Below are 21,808 nucleotides of genomic sequence, written 5' to 3'. Positions count from 1 at the left end.
CATTGACCGTTGTTGAATTTCATCTGACATGATACCATTATTGTTGAGACACTCCCACCTGGGTTTATATAGTTTTGTTTAGGTAGCCGTGTTGATAACACTTCATGGATGTAGTGTTAGACATTTCTAGGAGACACAGTCTCACAGCAAAGTTTCTCTCATTCTGGCTTTTGCAGTCTCCATGCCCTCTCTGTCAGTGATTCCTGAGCTTAGGTGCAGGAGTTCTGTTAACACATCAGCTGGGGCTGGGACCCACAGTCAGCTGGTTCTCTGTGTTCTGATCAGTTGTGGTTGTCTGGCTAGTTTGACTAGGCTCTGGCACAAGATATGTTGCTCAGTATTTTAATGATTAGTATTAGCTTATAAAAGCTATTAGGTATTTATAGATAGTTTCTTCTTTGGGATAATTTATTTTTGAGACAGGGTCTTGCTCAGTAGCTCAATTTGGGCTGAAAGTCACTGTGGAGCCCAGGCAGGCTTGAACTGTTACAGGTTTGTGCCACCATATCCAACTGCTTCTTTTAGACAACCTTAAAATATATTTCACTTAAAAATGGTTTATTAAGCCAGGCGGTGGTGGCGCATGCCTTTAATCCCATTACTTTGGAGGCAGATTTCTGAGTTCGAGGCCAGCCTGGGCTACAGAGTGAGTTCCAGGACAGCCAGGGCTATACAGAGAAACACCCTGTCTCAGAAAAACCAAAAAAAAAAAAAAAAAAAAAGGTTTATTAAGTTTTCGATAGTGTTTTGGTGGTCTTTATTTGTTTTTGTTAATGATAATATAGTTGGTTTGATGATGGCGTTTTATACATCCTACTAGAAAAATATAATTACAACTTTGTGCTTAATAGTTAAAATGTGGGGTTGGAGAAATGGCTCAGTGATTAAGAGCACTGAATGCTCTTCCAGAGAACATGGGTTCACTTCTCAGCACCCACGTGGCAGCTCCTAGCTGTCTAACTCCAGGATCTGCTACCCTTATACAGATAGATACACATGCAGGCAAGACACCAGTGCACAGAAAGTAAAAAGTAAATTACTTAAAAAATAGTTAAAATATAAGTTCTTTGTTTCAGGATTTTTTTGGGGGTGGGGTGGGGGACAATGATGGAGACAGAATTCAGTACATTGTAAATGCTAGGCAAGTGGTCTACCACAAAGCTATGTCACTAGTTAGGGTTCCATCCCTCATGAAAAAAGAAAATGTGATCAGAAGTTAGCTGACCTTTTCTGAAACATAGCTGACACTAGCATTTCACTCCTCTTTTTCTCCTTGGTAGGGTTTCACTGTATGTCTCTGGCTTGCCTAGATAGAATATTCTGTGCAGACCAGACTGGCCTGGAACTTACAGAGATCTCCCTGCCTCTGCCTCCAGAGTACTGTGACTAAAGACAAGTGTGCCAACTCAGGTGAAATCAACACTTATCTCCCCCCTATATATCCTGAGCTGGCCTCTTAACTTACTGTGTAAGATGACTTTGAACGTTAATAATTCAGCCTCTGTCTCCCAATTACTGGGTTTACAGATATGTCTCACCATGTAAATATTTTTGTGCCCTCTTTTTTATACTTACATTAAATGGCTGTTTAATATACCTAGAATGGAGAAAGGAATTAGATGTCTTTCATATTAAATTTACAAAAGTAGTTAGAAAATGAAGCTTTAAAAAAATTTTTTTTGAGACAAGTTTTAATGTAAAGTCCTGGCCAATTGGAACTTTCAGTGATCCTCCTGCCCTGGCCTCCCCAGTGTTGGAATTGCCTGTGCTGCCAAGCCCAGCAACAATGAAACATTCTTACTGTTACATGCAAGCTTTTTTTTTATTGTAACATTTTTCATGTTTGTCCTGCATCAAAATGCTGCTTGACATAAAATTAAAAAATTACATTTGTCTTGTTTTTATACTTGTTTATTGTTATTTATTTAGTTTTGCAGTATTGGGGATTGAACCTGGGGCCTTGAGTATGTTAGGTAAATGTTTTCCTTGTTCTATAATTTTATTTTGATATAAGAAAGTTGGCACTTCATAGGAGAGATTGGACTAGGAAATTTAAAAATGCGTTACTTGCCTTTATACTATTTTTCTTTTTAGAATAGTGTATTTTGATAAGCTTTATTAAATTTAATCCTGAAATTCCTTTGTATGTAGGTTAATGAACTTTCTGAGGAAGAAGAGGAAGATGAAAAGCTGGAGCATATAGAAGAGCTTCCAGAAGAAGGTGTAGAAAAGTCAGCTGGCATGCCAGAGGTGTTGCAGTTAAGGATGACTGAAAACATTCTGGAATCAGACAGTGTTACAGCATCAACAAGGTGAAGATTTCAATTGAGTCAACTTTCACTGTAGACTCAAGCACCGAGAGACAGTGCTTGTGAAGTTGAGCTGGGGGTATAGCTAGTGTTGGAGGGTTGGCCTAGCATATATAGGGCCCTGGGTACTGAAAAGAAGAAAGAAAAGGAAGTAATTTTAGCTGCATATGGTGGCATGTTTCTGTAATCCCAGCATTTGGGAGGCAGAGGTAAGAGGATCTCTTTAAGCAGGTCATGCAGACTATATACATTAAGACCCTTTCTCAGGAAAAAAAGAGACCGATAATTGAGTATAAAAAAGAGCAAAAAGAAAACTTAAAATTCATTAAGGGTCTTTCATTTGCTGCTGCCCCACTTTTCTTCAGAAATAAAGCCTTGTATATATTTTTCTTAAAATTTGTTTTTATATTAGCTAGTTAGTTGGTTTGGGTAAGATTTTATAATCTCTGAAATAGAATTTCTGTGTTGTAACAGAACACCATGACCAAGATAGCTTTTAAAAGAAATCATCTAATTGGGCTTATGGTTTGAAGGAGTTGATGATGGAGCAGAGTGTGGCAGGACAGCTGAGAGCTCACATCTTGATTCAGAAGAGAGAGGGAGAGAGGGAGGGAGAGAACATGTAAGATGGAGAGCTCAGGAGAACATACTCTAGAGAAAGCAAGAGAGCATGAGCAGTTGTGAGTGGCTCTAGCCTTTTGAAGCCAATACCTCTTTCAACAAGGCCACACTTTCCTGTTCTTCTCAAACAGTTCACCAGTTGGGGGCCAAGTGTTTAAACATAGGAGCTTATGGGGACTATTCTCATCCAAATTACCACATTGACTTTTAAAATATTTCGTTTTAAATTATGTGTGGGATATGTATACATGAGTACAGTGTCCATGGAGGACAGAAGAGGCTAGCAAGAGTTTAAGACTTGCCAGGCGGTGGTGGCCCACGCCTTAATCCCAGCACTTGGGAGGCAGAGGCAGGTGGATTTCTGAGTTCTAGGCCAGCCTGGTCTACAGAGTGAGTTCCAGGACAGCCAAGGCTACACAGAGAAACCCTGTCTTGGGAAAAAAAAAAAAGAGTTTAAGACTTTTGTAAACTTCCTGAACTGAGTGCTAGGGATCGAACTTGGGTCCTCTGGAAGAGCAGTATGTGTTCTTAACCTCTTAACTGCTGAGCCATTTCTCCGGCCTCCTGAATTGACTTATATTTCTAGCTTCTAGGTTTGAGTTGGGTTGAATATGGGCACAAGGATAGAACTGTAAGCATTATGAAACTGATGATCAATTTCTGCTTTTTTAAAAAAGTTTGTTTTGTGTGATATGTGTTCCATTGTGTTCTCTCTCTTTTTCTCTCTCTCATTTTCTGTGTGTATGAGTGGTTTGCATGCATGTATATATGTGCATTATCTTCATGCTTGGTGTCTGTGGAAATCAGAAGAAGATATAGACTTCCTGGAATTAGAGTTACAGATGGCTGTGAGCTGCCATGTGGGTGCTGAGAATGAACCCAGCTCCTCTGGAAGAGCAGCCAGTGCTGTTAACCACTAAGGCAACTTTCAAGCCCTGAAAGGAAATCTTAAAAACAAAATCCACAGCTCATTTTATTAGCTCTCTTCAGTATCATCCTGCTTTATTTATAATAAACAGAATTCTCAAATGAATATTGAGTCATGTGCACTCTCTAACTAATGTGCACTCTTGAGTGCGCGCACACACACACACACACACCCCACTGGCAGCTGCCCCTGCCTTTTTTTTACTTTAACTCTTGGGTATTATGCCTTTGGTCATTCTCTTCTGGCTATAGCAGAATTCCTCAAATGTGCTAAGTCATAACCTCCCCCTGAGCCTTTGTAGTTTTTTTTTATTTAGATATATGTCCCCCTAGGTATTTGCTTGCTTCCTTCAAATTCTTTGTAAATGTTAGTTTTCAGTGATGACTCCCCATTTTTTTTTTAATTCTTTTCTATATTGTCTGTAATGGTTGTGGCCATGTAACTGCTGTATTTTGGATCTTTAATGCCCATCAGAGCCTTTGTTAAAGTGGTGTTCTCCAGAGTAGTGGTATTGGGAAGGGGTTAAACCTTTAAGAGGTAAGATCTAGTGGTTTTCTTTAGGTCATTAGGAGCCCCCGAATGGGATTTTGGGGTCCCTTTCTCTTCTTTTTTTTTTTTTTTTTTTTTTTTTTTTTGCTTCTTGGCCATAAGGCTGAAGGTCTTTGCTTGATTTCACTCTGATATGCTACATTAACACTGGACAGAAAACAGTATCGCCAACCACTCATGGATGAAAGCTTTCAAAACAAGGAACTGAAATATGCATCTCTTTTTAAATTGGTTATCTCCAGTGTTTTGTTACAGGATAAACAGCTGATTGATGAGTGACATGTATTAATTACTATTGTCTTCCAGCACTGGCACACAGAACACAACAGACTTTTGCGTACTTAAATCATTTTTACTTACAGGTGTCACATGCATGTGTGGATACCTTCGTGCAGTTGTGTTCGACCTTGAACCACTCACTGAACCAAGATCCTGCTTAGGCTAAACTGGCTAAAATCTTAAGAGTCTGCCTGTTTTCCCCTTTTCCCCCAGTGTTGGGGTTATAGATGCATACCATGCCAACTTTTGCATGTGTACTGTAATCTCAGCTCTTCAATTTTGCACAGTCAAGTATTTTACCACTGAGCCATCTTCCCTATCCTACTTTATATTGATATTTGAAGCACTAATTGCCCATCAAAATGCTGACTATGTATCTGTGGTTTACCAATGTAAACATATTTTTTATTCACCTGATGTAAATGCTCTCTGGAGGCTTACTACTAACCTAGGTCTGTCTAGTCCTGGATGCTTCCAGCCTCTGTCCAGTCTAATTTAAGCTTAGAATGTTTTCAGCCTCTGAGACTTACTGTCGAGTAAGCCCATTCCTTCTTGGTCTGAGCTCTGACTGGCTCTTCAGTTCAACTCAAACTCCTCTCCAAGCTGACTGACTGAGTTTGGCTTCTCTCTCTGCCTCTCCTGAGTTGCTCTTCTTGATCCCATATTAACTCTTATCAATCTGTTCTCATCTTCTGGTTCCTCATTCTGTGGCGGCTCCTGTCTTCTTCTGTATCTAGCTTGTTCTCTCTCTACAGCCTGTCCTTGTATAGCTGTCCCAGTAAACTACCTCCTCTCTCTATACTGCCTGTTAAGTAGCTTCCCTAGTCTTTCTTCTCTGAGAGTTGGGCATATTGTATTCTGTTAAATCTTCCTCTGATTTGTCCCTTTGTCTGCTACTCAATTAGAAGTCACTTTCAAACATGGGTGCGTCCTTCTACAAACTACTTTCCCTTCATTGTTTGGAATCAAAGATGTGTGCGAAGGACATATCTGAATTCTAACCACAGAGGTATGTGATAAAGCTGAGCCACACCACAACTAGAAACTACTTTTTTCAGTAAATAACACAATCTCAGGGTTCACAGTGTGATCAAACATCCTGTGGCACTTCCTCCTCTTGTTTAAATAAAAGAGTTTCTCAGCCGGGCGGTGGTGGCGCATGCCTATGATCCCAGCACTTCGGAGGCAGAGGCAGGCGGATTTCTGAGTTCGAGGCCAGCCTGGTCTACAGAGTGAGTTCCAGGATAGCCAGGGCTACACAGAGAAACCCTGTTTCAGAACCCCCCCCCAAAAAAAAAAAAAAAAAAGAATTTCTCTCTAACGTCAGTAAACTATATACTGTCTGGTAAGTGTTACACTCACAATGTCTAGTTCATTTGTATTAGGCAACCTTGGAGAAAGTACTCTACTATATCCTATCTTGGTGACTCCAAAGTTCTGTACTTAAATCACTTTCTATCATAACTTGAATGTATAAACCTGAAAACATGATCTTAGACCTTAAAACATTTTTTTAAATCCTAAATAACTTAAGCTTAACTGTGAGGCTGTAACTATCTAGTCTTCAGCCTCATTAGAGACCTGAGAAGAATAAATATTACTGAATAAACCGGAAATGTAGAGCAAGCAGATTCCCAAACTATAGAAATGAGAGAGACTGCTGGCTGTCTGGACAGTCCCCCAAGATTCCTCTGCAGTGTTGGAGCATCTGTCTCTTTGGCCTACTGGCCCAGAATATCTGACAGAATTTTCTGTGTAACAAGAATTATATGAAGGACTTACATACCTTGTCCTGGCAGAGCTCAACATTCGACTTTGTTTGTGTTCTCCTTGTCCACTGCTTAGACAGCACACTGTCAGCAGTTAAAGCAAGGGCAGTCTCTTGCCCAGTAGCAGCTTGCCACGTTGGAAGCAAACTCCATAAGGAGGTTCTTCAGTGCTCATTATCTTCTTTGAAGTAGTATGGGGGTGCTACTAGGAGCTGACGTCTCTCATTGTCAAAAAAGTCTTAGATTAATAAGACATCTTTAAATGCCACATTATGTAGATCTCTGAGGTTTTTGAAGATCACCTATCAGTATATTTGAATAGGCAAATGATGCTTGTCTCTAGCTGTTTATTATCTGATTAACTTAGAAAACATCTGTGATTAGCTGAGCCTAACAAAATCGTACATTTGGTTGATTATTAACTTGTATTTCTTAATTATCCTATAGTTTGTAATGTTAACTTTCTTTTTTTTATTTAAAGATTTATTTATTTTATTTACGTGAGTACACTGTAGCTGTCTTCAGACACACCAGGAGACAGCATCAGATCCCATTACAGATGGTTGTGAGCCACCATGTGGTTGCTGGGAATTGAATTCAGGACCTCTAGAAGAGCAGTCAGTGCTCTTAACTGCTGAGCCATCTCTCCAGCCCCCAATGGTAGCTTTCAGATGAACTAGAACAGGTGTCTGCTGTTTGCACAGAACTTGGTAGTGGAAGAGGCATGGGGCAGTTTTGCCCAGTGGTATTGAGATGCCAAATCTTTTAAGTTCAGACTTCATTTTAGAGAACCTGACCTAAGTTTGAACTCAGGTAAACTAACAGGCTGGTATGTAGCATTAGTTTCCAAGTTTCCCCCAACAAAACCTGAGCCTAAGCTGGGCAGTGGTGGCGCATGCCTTTATCCCAGCACTTGGATTTCTGAGTTCAAGTCCAGCCTGGTCTACAGAGTGAGTTCCAGGATAGCCAGAGCTATACAGAGAAACCCTGTCTTGAAAAACAAAACAAAACAAAACAAAAACAAAAACAAAAAACCTGAGCCTAGCTCCAGTCTCTAGACTAATCCTCAACAAGACCAGAGTTTCTAGGTTACACCCCAACAAGATTTGTCTCCAACAAACCTGCACCCCAGGCTATAAGCCCACCCCTTTCCTAATGACCACCAGTGCAGAGGGGAACAGAAGTTAAGTTTATGATAGTACTCCCAGCACCAGCCAATTATATTAAAGGCCACAGCAGCTTTCCAATTAGATGACTGCACAATGTACTCCCTGTTTGCTGCTTACTATAAAGCCTTGCCCCAATAGACAGCTGGGGCTCTTCCACCACTAAACTGTCCTTCGTGATGGTGGTGCGTTACGGGGTGGGGGAGGAGAGCTAGTTTGAATAGAATAAAGACCTTGCTGTGAGTTGCATCAGATCTGCTCCTGTGTGTTTTTGGGGGGATCACTAACAGTTCCTTGGCACAACAGTATTGTTACTGCAGTCCAAGTGGTTCATTATTGTGGGGCCCCATCATCATCATGGAAACCATTGGGCAATTTATATTATTTTTTGTGGGACATTTTCCGCTCTTTTTCTTAAGATGTTTCAGTTGTCCAGTGGTCTCCAGAATTTTTAGTTGTATGCTTTTATTCTGAGAAGATAAAACAGAACCCTGCCCCAACCCTAATTCTGGGGGAGTTCCTTTTTGGCCAGTTATATCTTTCCTAGGGCAAGATATTTTTTGGCAATAGAGAGTATCTTTCAATTGGTACTAAGAAAATTCTTTTGAATATTTGAAACCAAATATACCTTTGTGGATAAATATAACTATTTCCCCCTTCTCTTTCTCTTTCTCTGTATATATATTTATATATATTTACATATATAATTAACATACATACATAAATTAAAGTTTTAACTGTTTATTTTCAGATCACAAAGAACATTCACTATGAATTTCAGCTTGTTTTTTGCAAGCAGCTTTTAAATTTAAATCATTGTAATTCATATATGTCTGCCTCTACTTCCCAAGTATTGGGATTAAAGGTGTATTCCTCCCAAGTGCTGGGATTAAAGGTGTGAACTATCATTACTTTAGCCATCATTTACTTTAGAAAACAACAAGTTCATAGAGATCTGCCTGTCTCTGTTGGGATTAAAGGCATGAGCTATTTGTCTTCTCAGATATTTTATCTTAGTTCCCAATCATTCCAGTTCTTAGAGATTTAGAAAACAGGTTTGAATTGTGTTAACCCTTTAAATTTACTTAAGATATTTTAAATCTTTTAACTGTTCTTTTTATACCAAAAAATAAGAATATCCTTTTTATTGAAGAAGAAAACTTAAAAGCTGATGTCCAAGATGGTGTGTGCCATGTGGCAGTCTACAGTCTAATATTCTAACGTGGAATTAAGCCAAGTCCTTTAAGAAAATCCAAGACTTTTTTCATGCCAGTACGGCAAGTATGACTTTGGCAAATTAATTTTAATGGTAGGGCGGTTGGTACCTTTTGAAAAGACCAACACCTGCCAAGTCCTGCTTATGGACAACCTGGACAGTCTGTGAATGTTCTTAATACCTTTTAATATTTTTCTTATAAGCACTCTATGGTCTGTTTCTAAGATTGGAGAAATGTTACTTCTGTGTTTTCCATTGCTGCAACAAATTCATGGCTATATTAGCCCCATATGGCTTAAATATTCCTATTCTGTCCCTGTATATTTGACCTATCTTGTACTTTGTTTTACTTGAGATAGTCTTTAATCCCTAGAATATGAATATTTACCTCCTGAAAAGGCCAATCTGGATGCGAAGATTTTGGTGAAATTACTGTTACATTTGCGCCTGTGTCTACTGAACTTTTGATTTCAATGCCATTTTTCTGTATTTTTAGCTTTTTGTCTCTGATTATAGCAGTTTCCTAAAATACTTGTTTTCTGGTCCTGAGTTTTATGGAAGCTATTCTGTCCTTGATTACCTTCAGAGCAGTGTTGTTTTTAACAACAGGCATTAAATCTTTCAATTGCTCTGTGGCTGAATGTCTCTGATGCTGACAGATGATTGAATTGAATTTGATTTTGGTGCCTGTGGAAGGGGAGGCTCTTTAGAGCATTTCCCAGTGACAAAAGGTCATTCTGAATTCCAAGATTTTTGTGAAATGATAGTTACACCAGCTCTTGTATTTACCAGACCGTCTATTTCAATACCATTTACTCCCAATTTCAATTTTGACCTGAGCAATCCTTTCACCTGCATTACATCTCTCTTTTTACACAGGCCATAATTTTAATTTCCCCTTTGAATTCCTGGATGCACGATGAATCCTTGGGAAGTCAATCCACATCTTCCCAAGATTATCCCTTCTCCTCCTCTCCCTGGGAGCAAAGGATCTTAACTCCAGTAGTTACTTTATAGCATCAAGATTTTGGGGACAGAGTAAAATGTTTACCTCTGTCCAAGCCTAGAGCCACACTGCCTGAAGTAGCATGCATTAGATCTGCAATACTTACTTGAAAAATTTCAATCTGCATGTTACTCCTTGGCTAACAAGAGGCAAACAGCTGGTACTTTTTGCTGTGGAGCCTTGAGCCAAGCCTCCCATTTTGTTTCCCTATTGTATGAACTTGCCTTGGATATCTCTCTTGGATCAGTGACAATCCTTGTCACATCACTTGCACACCCCTGGAAGCCCAGGCCTTCTTTCTGGTCTACATTTTAGAAAACATACTCTTAGAGATGCCTACAATTGAAACACTGGACATTTAGCTATAGCTTGACATATAATACTAGCATAGCACATGTTAGAACCAGTATAGGTTGTATCCCTTATTCACTTGTCCGAAGGTGCTTCCTGTGCCTTTAATTAACTTTAATACCTTTTTAATATTTGGTATTCACTTTTTCAAACGCCTTGGTCTCTCTTAGCACCTGTGTTTCCTCAGGATCTGATAACAGCTTTGTTGTTCACAGCTGAGACTAACCTTTATAAAAAAAATCAGTGAAATTTTCTCCAGAGCCTGGTACCGTCTTTTTAAACAAGGTGGACCTTTTCCCCCAGTTCCTTAATTTAGACTTAATTTAGCCCAAAGCTCTTAGAGTCACTAAGTGACATTGTTTTATAGTAGTGTCATCAAGTTGAACTTGTTCTTATATACCATAGTACCACCCGTCACCCAGCAACTGGCCTTTGACTATTCATTCCCCTTGCTCTGTTTCGCTGTTCAATATTCCTGACTTCTTCCATCCACCATGGTAGCCATTGCAGCTGCCTAGTGGCCCGAGAATAGCTGTCATCAATTCCATCCAGTCTTGGGGAATAATTTTAAGTGTCTCAGTTATTTAGAATCTGTTTCACATAAGGTGAGTACATCCCATATGAAATCACAGTCTCTTTAAAATGCCTTAGAGTTATCATTTCTATAGGACACCATCCTATCTCATAACCTTGTTCCACACCGTTAGCAGGCATATGATGTATGGGTACTGGGAGAGCTGATGGTGGTGGTCTTGTAGGCCTGGTTTGAAGGTAACCCTTTCTATGGGCATGGATGTCCTCCAGCCTTTTCAGCTTTTCTCTGTCCTGCTGGCACAGTTTTCTTCTCTGTTTTCCTCCTGCAGGAAACTCTTGCTCTCCTGCTCAGTCACTAGGACTGAGAGCCCCTTTGTTGTCCTTTTTCCTGCACTCCTTGCCTCCCAAGCAGTTCCACTTTTATCCAGTTTTTTTTTTCCAGTTTTTTCCAGTTTTTTCCAGTTGCAAAGCCAATTCTGCAACCTTTTAAGAAAGGAGAGAGCAGACTATGCACTGGGCCCTCCACCATTAATCAGTAATCAAGAAACTACCCCATAGCTGGATCTTATGGAGACATTTTCTTAATTGAGGTTTCCTCCTGGTGTCAAATTGACATAAACTAATCAGCATATATATTTACATCGTTCTCCAAGACAAAGTCATGGAGAGCAAGCCTGTAAACAGCACCCCTCCCCTCCATGGCCTCTGCTTCAGCTCCTGGAGTTCCTGTCCTAACTTCCTTTAATGACGGCCTGTGACTTGGAAGTGTAACCCTGTCCTCTTCCACCTGCTTTGGTCATGGCATGTCATCACAGTGATAGAAACCCTAACCAAGACAGTATATATGCTTACAGTTTGTTTTATTTGAGTATTGGGAAATTATGTTGTTTCATACACTTAGCTTAGAGAAATATTTATTTTTTGAGATAGGTCTTAGCATATTTACCAGGGTAGCCTTGAATCCACAGAGATCTGTCATCTCTGCTTTTCCAGTGCTAGCATTAAAGCCATGTGCCATTACACCCTGGTGAAAATATGTTTTTAAATGGCTTTCTATGTAGTGAGGAATTATTTAGTAATTCTTCCCACCCTAGTAACAATAGTGGCATTATGGATACTTTATATCAGATCATTGATTGATAGATTCCTCTTGAAAATTTGAGTTACTGTATATATTTTTCTTTCATATATTTATTTTTGCATCTCAGTTCATCTGTTTATATGCTGTAATAGTTTATTTGCTTATAATTAGGCTTTATATTACTATGTCTAAATACCCAGTTATGGTGAGTGTTTCTCACTGCCCTATGTTCTGTTTGTAGCATTTTGGAATGAGCAGCCAGAGCAACTATAGCACAGACTAACAGCCAGCCAGAAACTTTTACTGTTATTACTAAAGTGCTGTGATTAAGACAGGTGTATCCATAGCATATTGTCATAACTCTAGTGTATGCTATCATTTGAATGAAACAATACGTTTGCCTATCTGTTACTATTTAAGTTTTTTTGTTTGTGTTTTTCAAGGCAAAGTTTCTCTGTATAGCCCTGGCTGTCTCTGGAACTTGATCTGTAGACCAGGCTGGCTTTAAACTCAAAGATTCTCCTGCCTCTGCCTCCTAAGTGATAGGATTAAAGGTAAGAACCACTACTGCACAGTGGTAGGTTAAAGGTGTATGCCATCACTCCTGGCCAAGTTGTTATTCTTTATACTAACTGCTGCCCTCTTCCACAGGATGTTGTTAGATTAGCTATTAGTAGTTGAGTGTTGTTAATCTAGTCTTGTTCTCATCTGTTATCTTTAATTGCGGTGGAGGGAAGACTTGCTCCCTTTCCTGTTACCACAGCCCTGCATTTAGGATATGTATGTACTTCTCTCAGAGACCACAATGAGGCGGTTTTCATATGTTCATATATAAGTTTGCATTTTGGAGACATGTGAAAGATATACTCATATTTTGGAAGAATCATGACAATTGATTGGTGTATAGGTTTATTTTGAAGATTTAAAAAAATTATGTGTATGTATGAGTTTATGTGCACCATATGGGGATCAGAGAGCATTGGATCCCCTGGAGTTAATGGTTGTTGTGAATCACCCAGTATGGGTGCTGGGAACTGAATTCACGGCCTATGCAAGAGCAGTTCATGCTTTTAACTGAACTACATCTCTAGCTCCTGAAGAAGATTTAGAAATAACTAACCATAATAACTATTAAATATGAAATGAAAACTATTGATAGACATGGAAACTGGTGGCAGGAGTGCTTGTTTTCAGGTACCATGCTATCCATCTGCAAATGTGTCATGTATGTCTTGCCAGACTCTGAAGCTAGCTCTGTGTGATGGTGACCCTGGCTTGTATGCTTTGATGCCATGATTTGAACTTCACCGGCTGGGACTGAGGGTGGCTGTGTGGTAGAGTGCTCACCTGCTGTGCACAGGGGACTGGTCCCAGGTGGCCGTTACAGCCGGAAGAAGGGCTTGTAGAACCATACCTCTAGGCCAAGTAGGAAGAGAATGAGTGGTTTTGGAAGAGGAAGGAAGGAGGTATGGGAGAAACATGACAGAAGATCAAACACAGCCGCATTCCATGCATTTGATCCTGAACCCTTGTGTGTCTTGTTCAGATACTGCTCTCATTTTCACCAGTGGAAATAATTCTGTCCCATCATTGTTAGTGATCTTTTTATAACCAAAGACTGTTGTGTGTAGAACAGTGTAAGATGGAAAATTTACCATACAAAGCTACTGCTGTTGTACCTGATAAGGTATTTGTGATGGTGTCTAGTACTGAGTTTGTATTTATCCAGGACAAACTATTATATGTAGGAGTATGTGTTTGTAAAGGAAATTGTTTAAACACAGTAGTTTTATCTTATGAGAATTCTTGCAGGGTCTGTTAATATTCAAAGAAGAATAAAAATAAATGTTGCAGATTTAATCTAAGATTTAATTTAAGAGGAAAAAGGACATTTTTATGAGGAGATGTTATTGATGACATTGTTGGTATATAGGCTGACCTGGAAGTGTTCCCCAGTACTCAGGAGAGAACCTGGTTATAGATAGCACTGGCAGGCTCTTCCTCATACAGAGGCAGCTTCTGTACTGTCTTCTGTCAGGTGGAGGCATGATGATGTACACCGGCTCTGATGACAGCAAGAGGAGCTGCTTCTAATCTCAGCATCCAGGACATTGAGGCAGGCAAGCAGATTACCAGTTTGTGGTCAGATGGACTACATGATAGGATCCTATTTTAAGACAAATAATGACCTTACCCCCAACCTCAAATAAGTAAAGATTTCTGAATCATTTGCTTGGAAATGTGGACTCATATAGTCCAGGCTGACCTCAAACTCTTGCATAGCTTGGGATTATCTTGAACTCTTGAACTTCTATTTTTATCTCCTATATGCCAGGATTACAGGCTTGTGCTGCCACACCAAACCTATGTCATGATTGGTATTCAGTTGTTTCAAAGGCCTGATGTGATTTTTTAAAAATCTTACTAGGGTTGATGCTGCTGCTGCTGCTGCTACTACTACTAATGCCAGTGATGGTAACATAAAGTGTTCAAAACCTGTGGGTGGCACTACTGCACATAATGATGTCATGCAGCAAGATTTTGTATTTGAGGATCAGAAAAATACTGAGGTAAGAAATTCTAGAAGCATCATTCTAATTGTTCCAGAAGTTAAAGTTACAGTTGAATAATTTTGCTGGCATATTTGTCTCTGTTATAAATGCCTAAGAATATATATTCTCTGTAGAATTTAGGAATCATGTTAGGTTGAAAGGTAAGTTCAAAGCACCTTACTATATTTTTATTATTTTTAATCTTTTGTGTGTGTTTGTGTGACAGTGTGAGCTTATGCATGCCATGGTACATGTGTGGAGGTCAGAGGACAGCCTTGCTCAAGATAGGATGGGTCGTTTTGCTGCTGCATACACCAGGCTATTTGGCCCAGGAGCTTCTGAGGACCCATCTGTCCTCCACAGCCCGTTTTGCTGTAGGCACTGGGATTGCAGATTTTACCACTGCACTTCATATATGTTCAGGATTTAGCTTGTGTGGCAAGTACTTGTACCCAAGTACAAGTTTTCTGTTTCTGTTTTAGACAGGGTCTTACTGGACAGCCTGGCTTCTGTGGAGTTCTCTATATAGACAAGTCTGCCTTCTTCTGTTTCCCAAGTACAGGGATTAAAGGTGTGTGCCACTATGTGCAGCATCAAACATATTTTAAAAGCATTTCTAGGGCAGGAAGTTTATAATGGTGGCTGAACTAGTTAGTGGTATTATTGTTGAGCTTTTATTAGTTTCAAAGCTTTCTGTATTTCTTCATACTTCTGAAGAACATAATATAGTACATTTTCCTCTTGATTTTTCCTTTATAGTTTTTAGTTGAAATAGACTCCTGTAACAAAAGACAGATTTAAATAATTTTTTTGTTACCTTCTTATATCTATGAGTGTTTTGCATGTACCACATGTATGCTTAGTGGAGTCCCAGAGGCAAAATCGGGAGGCATTGTATCCCTTGGGACTGGAGTTAACAATTGTGAGTTGCCACGTGGGATCTGGGGATAGAGCCTTGGCCCTCAGAGAGTAGCCAGTGTTCTTAACTGCTAAACCACTTCTAGCCCCTCCCCTCTTTTTTTTTTTTTTTTTAAATAAAGACAGAAATCTCACTATATAACTCTGTCTGGCCTGGAACTAACAATGATCAGCTTGTCTTTCTCTTCTGAATGCTGGGATTAAAGGAGTGGACCACTAGGCCTGGGAACAGAAGACATTAAAAAGGGGAAAAACAAGCTTAATAAACAATACGTCAAGTATAGGTGGGAATTGGAATAAAGAGTAAATCTCTAAAGGGTGACTTAACTATCACCAATATCTATCCCTAACTCTCCATTCAGCTTTCAGAATATCTCACTTTTGATATTTATTTCTTTAGTCAAACTATGCCAAGCCTCTTTGCTTTTCATTTTTGGATCTTTGGAATTTGAGCGGTCCAGGGCTCTGTTACCAGATTTCCTGTTTCACTCACTTCCTTGATGGTCTCATTTACTCTAGTACCTTAGATATCAGGTATGTGTGTTATTGATTCCCAGATTGGAATCTTCACTCTGTTAGACTTAGACATGTGGCATAATTCTTTAAAATTATGTATTTGGGGTAGAGAAATGGCAGGAGATGTAAGGGTTTGGTTCCCAGTACTTCCATGATGGCTCAAAACTGTTTGTAACTCTGGTTCCAGTGCCGCCTTCTAGTCCAAGGAGTCTGACTCTCTCTGGCCTCTACAGACCTGACGTGTGTGGGTATACATATATACATACAGGCAAACATTCATACACATAAAGTAATTAAGACCTTTTAAATTTTGTAGTTATTTACATATATGTATATATGACAAAGTGGGTATGAGGAGGTCAGACAGAAGTTGTCTTCTTACTGTATGGGTTTTGGGGATTGAACTTGGGCTGTCAGGCTTGCTGTGGCAAATGCCTCTACACACTGAGCCATCTCAACTGGCTTGCACTCAAGTTTAATAGTATAGAATATAGCCAGTGCGGTGAAAAGCAGAAGTGAGTACTGTCATCTTATAGGAGAGAAAAGAATTTCTGGCCAAGGGAGATGATGGTTTTGAACTTACCTTCTGTGGGGTTAAAGTTTGCTAGGGATTTGTGGAAGATACAGAATAAATAGGGAATAAGAACTGTGGGGAAATGGTGGTTGTTAATGAACATGCCTAGCTGAAAAAATTTAAGACAATTGTGGGAGGATACTTTTAGAAGGTAGGGCCTAGAATACTAGCTAAACAGTTTTAGGCTTTGTTTTTTGTTTTGTTTTGTTTTGTTTTTTCTTCCAGTAGAAGAAAAAAATATAGAAAACTTTGAAGAAAAGCTAATGAATGGTGCCAAATCTGTATTTCAAGAAGAAAGCTGTTACAGTAGGTCCACAGAACCTAGATGGGGAAGGTAGGGGAAGGACAATAATCAGGGATTTTTTTTTGTACCACATTTGAAATAATAGGACTAGGGCTGGGAGGGAGAGAAAGAGAAGAATTTCAAATGTGAGAATGATTAAGACACAGCTGTAAACTTAGAGAGGTGGTAAGAGGTTTGTGTGCCTGAGGACTGTGAGCATGAGGTAGATGTCCTTGTCATCAGGCAGCCAGCTGTGGACAGTTCTCCTAGGCGTTTATCTCCATCTCATCATTTGAATTATGAATTCTATATTGACATGATATTAAGCATCTATTATGTATATTTGCTATACTTGATGAGATGTCTATTGCCTATTTTTGAACTGGGCTGTTCTGGTTTTGTGTGTGTGTGTGTGTGTGTGTGTGTGTGTGTGTGTGTGTGTGTTGTGTGTGTGTGTGTGTGTGTGTTGCTAGGATGGAATGAGGACTACCTGCATGCTAGAAAAGCACTGGAGGGCTGTTTACTGCTGTATTTTGAGTTGCATCCATATTTTGGATAACATATTTATAGAAATTAATATTTTAATAGGCTGCTGATACTATAGTAAATATTTAGGATTTTTGTTTGATAAAAAGAAATCAACCTCTATTGACTTGAATATTTGTGTTTATAAATGTTTATGTGAGTACATGTGAATATACACACATTTTGTAGGTCAGAGGTCAACTTCAGGTGACTTTTCTATTTTTTTTTTTTTTTTTTTTTTTTTTTTTTTGACTTTTCAAGATAGGGTTTCTTTGCGTAGCCCTGGCTGTCCAAGAACTCATTCTGTAGACTAGGCTGGTCTGGAACTTAGAGATCCTCCTGCCTCTGCTTCCTCAATGCTAGAATTAAAGGCATGTGCCACCACCACCTGGCTGCCATTTTTCAAAAAATATATTATCAGTATATTTTGAGACATGGTCTCACTTTGCCTAGAACTCACCAACTAGGCTACACTAACTGTCCATCAGTCTTAGGGGTACTATTGTACACACAGTAGTAGCACACATCTGGGTCACAATCATCCATAAGACTCTAGGGGTCTAACACCCTCTTTCAGCCTGCAAGAGCACCAGGTACAAATGTCTTACGTATATACACAAAACATGTTTTTAAATTTGTGTGTGTGTGTGTGTGTGTGTGTGTGTGTGTGAGAGAGAGCATGGAGACCTGGAGACCTGAATTTTGATCTCCAAACCCAAACATTAATTTTTTTTTCCCCCAGTACTGGGGAAGCAGAGACTTGATTTTTCTCTTCACCTTAGGTAGTCAGGCTTGGCGACAAATGCCTTCCTGGCCATCTTGCCATCCCTATGTAGGTTTTCTTAAGAGGAGAAAGTTGGTTTGTGATTAGAGAGACAGGAAGGCCTTTGTGCTGAAGGGGCTTCTCTATATGACTTCCCCTTGCCGCCTGAGCTCTCTAGCTGAAGGGTGAATTGAGACCCGAGTGCCATGAGTTTCCTGTGGAGAAGTGATGAGAAGGCACATAGGGAGGGAGGGAGGGAATACAGTCCCTTCACAGGAAATGAGCAAGCTCTACTTGCCTTGTGTCATTTTTTTTTTCTTTTCTTTTTTCTTTTTTTTTGAGACAGATCTTATAGTTCTCAAGTACTAATATTTGTGTGTGTGCCTCTACAGATGGTTCTGGTATGGGAATAGTTTTCAGGTCATTTTTCTCTGTATACATGTGTATATGTGGCATGTGTACATAACCAGGTGTCTTAGTCAGGGTTTCTATTCCAGCACAAACATCATGCCCAAGAAGCAAGTTGGGGAAGAAAGGGTTTATTCAGCTTACTTCCACATTACTGTTTATCACCAAAGGAAGTCAGGACTGGAACTCAAGCAGGTCAGGAAGCAGGAGCTGATGCAGAGGCCATGGAGGGATGTTCCTTACTGTCTTGCTTCTCCTGGCTTGTTCAGCCTGCTGTCTTATAGAACCTAAGACTTCCAGCCCAGGGATGGCACCACCCACAAGGGGCCCTACCCCCCTTGATCACTAATTGAGAAAATGCCCCACAGCTGGATCTCATGGAGGCACTTCCCCAACTGAAACTCCCTTCTCTATGATAACTCCAGCCTGTGTCAAGTTGACACACAAAACCAGCCAGTACAACAAGGGATAGAGTTGGTCTATTTGTTTGGAGACAGCATATCTCACAGACTAGGCTAGCTGGCCATTGAACACCAGGGATACACTTGTCTCTGCCTCCCAAGTGCTGGTTTTTTTTTGTTGTTGTTGTTGAAGTGAGGGTTTTGGGGATCAAATTCAGGTCCGCAGGCTTGCAAGGCAAGAACTTTACTGACTGCTCTTTCTAGCCCTTATTTTTCTTTTGTATTGCTTCCAATTGCCTTTTTATTTATTACTTTAGTAGTTGAGAAGTATATTTAAAAGTTGGGCATAGTGGCTTATATATAATCTCAAGATGGTGCTGAGGAAGATCACAACTGGTTGGCCTAGGCTACAAAGCAAGATTGATGTCAGTTTGGGGGAATATAATCATACCTTTCTCCAACTAAATAAACTTAGTAGGGTTGGTGTGGGGATTTGAATGAGAATGGCTCTCATAGACCCATATGTTTGAATACTTGGTCCCCATTTGGTAGAACTAACCATTTAGGAAGGATTACGAGGTGTGGCCTTATTGGAGGATGTGTCACCAGGCTAGATACATATAGTCCACACCATTCCCAGTTAGCTCTCTGCCTCCTGCTTGTGGATCAGATGTTAAGCTCTCAGCTGCTGCTACAGCACCATGCCTGCTTGCCTGCTGCCATGTTCCCCATCTGATGGTCATGGATTCTAAGTTGCCTTGGTCATGGTGTTTTTTCACAGCAGTAGAAAAGTAATTAAGACAGCTGGGGTATGGCTATTGGCAGAGCACTTATCTAGCTTCAGAGGGTCCTGGATTTGATTCTCTAGCACCCCTCACTACCCTCACCCCCACAAAATCAAAATAAAACAGTTGCACAGAGCTAGGCATAGTGGTACACGCCTGTCACTAGATATATATTCTCAAAGTTTCTATGTATTGGGCCAAAGCCTGAAGAACTAGGACAAGCTAGGATTCTACTTAGAGCTGACAGATTCCTGCTGAGAATCAGCAGGGTGGGAAAGCAAATCCAAATCCAAAAGAGAAATAGCCATGGCAAGCCTGAGAAACCCAGACTCCACAGCAGACAGAAGGGATGACAACCGATAAACCATGACCAGACAGTACATAGTAACCAGCCATACTTATCTAGCTACCCTTGAACTAGGGGCATCTCTAGGTGGAGGCTAATGTAGGTTAGGCCTTGTTTCAAAGAGACAGGCATTGTTTCAGTTATTTCAAAGTAAAAGTATAGATTAAATGAGAATTGGTGATGGGATAGCTTGTTTTTATAACGCAGGTTTTTTTTTTTTTTTTTGCTTTCTGTATAGTCCTGGCTGTCCTGGAACTCACTCTGTAGACCAGGCTGGCCTCGAACTCAGAAATCCGCCTGCCTCTGCCTCCAAAGTGGTGGGAGTAAAGGGTATAATGCAGGTTTCTAGATTTTCTGATAATCTTCTTCCCCCCCATAAGTCAGGCTTTCTCTGTGTATTCTTGGCTGTTCTGGAATTCATTATGTAGATCAGGCTAGTCTTGAACTGACAGAGATCTGTGTGCTTCTGCCTCACTAGTATTGGGATAATATGCCACTATGCCCAACACAGTCTATTTTTAAAATTCTGTCTTAAAAACTAAGGCATATGAAATACTGGATTTTTTTTTTTTTTCATGTGCTTAGTGGTGGGAGAGCAGGGAACTCACTGGTTTGAGAGGTGGGCAAGACTCAGGTGGAAGAAACAGGATCTTTATTTGTGTAGATACTCCTGTAGGGTGTGCAGTGGAGTCACTCTGTAACAACAGGAAGGCCTGGAGCCTTTTTCCTTCTCGGCTGGGTGCTGGTATAAAGTATGGCTGGTTACTATGTACTGTCTGGTCATGGTTTATCGGTTGTCATCCCTTCTGTCTGCTGTGGAGCCTGGGTTTCTCAGGCTTGCCATGGCTATTTCTCTTTTGGATTTGGATTTGCTTTCCCACCCTGCTGATTCTCAGCAGGGACCTGTCAGCTCTAAGTAGAATCCTAGCTTGTCCTAGTTCTTCAGGCTTTGGCCTAATACATAGAAACTTTGAGAATATATATCTACATTCCTAATAACTTTTGATTTTTAGATTGTTGGTTCTCTCACACTGAATTTCTTTATCTTTTAAAAATAAAACTTATTGAAAATCTTAGTTTTTTGTTTATGTGGGTATATCAGTATTAATCATCAGAAGTAAAATTAATTTAAAAATAATTTATTAAATAAATTCATTCATAATTATTTTTTTCACTTATTTTTGTTTTATGTATATGGGTGTTTTGTCCCCTGCCTGCTTGAATGTATATGTACCACATATGTGAAGTTTTTTTTTGGAGACCAGAAAAGGATGTCAAATCCCCTGGAACTGGAGTTACAGATGTGTCAGGTGGATGCTGGGGATTGAACCAGCATAAGAGCATAAGAGCTCCTAACCACTGAGCCACCTCTTTAGCCCTCTATTCATGGTAATATTAATGGGATTGTTTTCCTCTCTCTTCTTTCTTACCTTACTCTGTCTTTGAAGCACTCCCTCTTTGTTGCCCAGTGTGCCTTGACTCCATTCTCAGCTTTATAGTCTATTATCCTCTGGATAGTTGGAATTATGGGTTCCATCATGTTTGCCTGGAGCCAGTAAGGCCCATGGATCCTCTTGTCTCCGCCTTTCCAGTGCGGGGATTGCAGGCCTGCACTGCTGCAGCTGGCTTGTTATGTAGTTGCTTGGGTCTTCATGCTTGCAAAGACACACACTGTTGGCTGAGCCTTTCCCTAGATACCACTTTTATTTCTTTTTTAAATAGCTGTTCTCATAAAAGATTTTTAATTTGGGGCAGTTGAGTTGCATTGATTTATGTTTGTAAATATAATTAATGCCTGCTTAGAGGACAGGTGGAGGAGTCTCATTTGCTTTTTGTATTCAGTGCACAGCTGTGGATTTGATTGGATGTAGAATAGCAAACAGTTCAACCTCGTGGAGATACATAGTTGGAAATGTAGCTTGCTTTTT

General features: G+C 39.9%; 1 protein-coding gene across 10 annotated transcripts in view; it reads left to right on the top strand.

Moving 5' to 3' along the window:
- Fam13b (family with sequence similarity 13 member B) overlaps positions 1–21,808 on the top strand; it is a 75,381-nt gene that overhangs the window by 26,132 nt on the left and 27,441 nt on the right. For all 10 annotated transcript variants that reach the window (XM_031365303.1, XM_031365296.1, XM_031365297.1 and 7 more), the window contains 2 exons: positions 2,152–2,312; positions 14,238–14,379. In XM_031365303.1, coding sequence (XP_031221163.1) covers positions 2,152–2,312; positions 14,238–14,379 — 303 coding nt within the window. The remainder of the gene's footprint in view (positions 1–2,151; positions 2,313–14,237; positions 14,380–21,808) is intronic.

This window comes from Mastomys coucha, unplaced genomic scaffold (genome assembly GCF_008632895.1).
Source record: "Mastomys coucha isolate ucsf_1 unplaced genomic scaffold, UCSF_Mcou_1 pScaffold13, whole genome shotgun sequence".
Taxonomy (NCBI): Eukaryota; Metazoa; Chordata; class Mammalia; order Rodentia; family Muridae; genus Mastomys; species Mastomys coucha.
The sequence above is the reverse complement of the archived record's forward strand: the minus strand, read 5'-3'. Positions and strand labels throughout refer to the sequence as shown.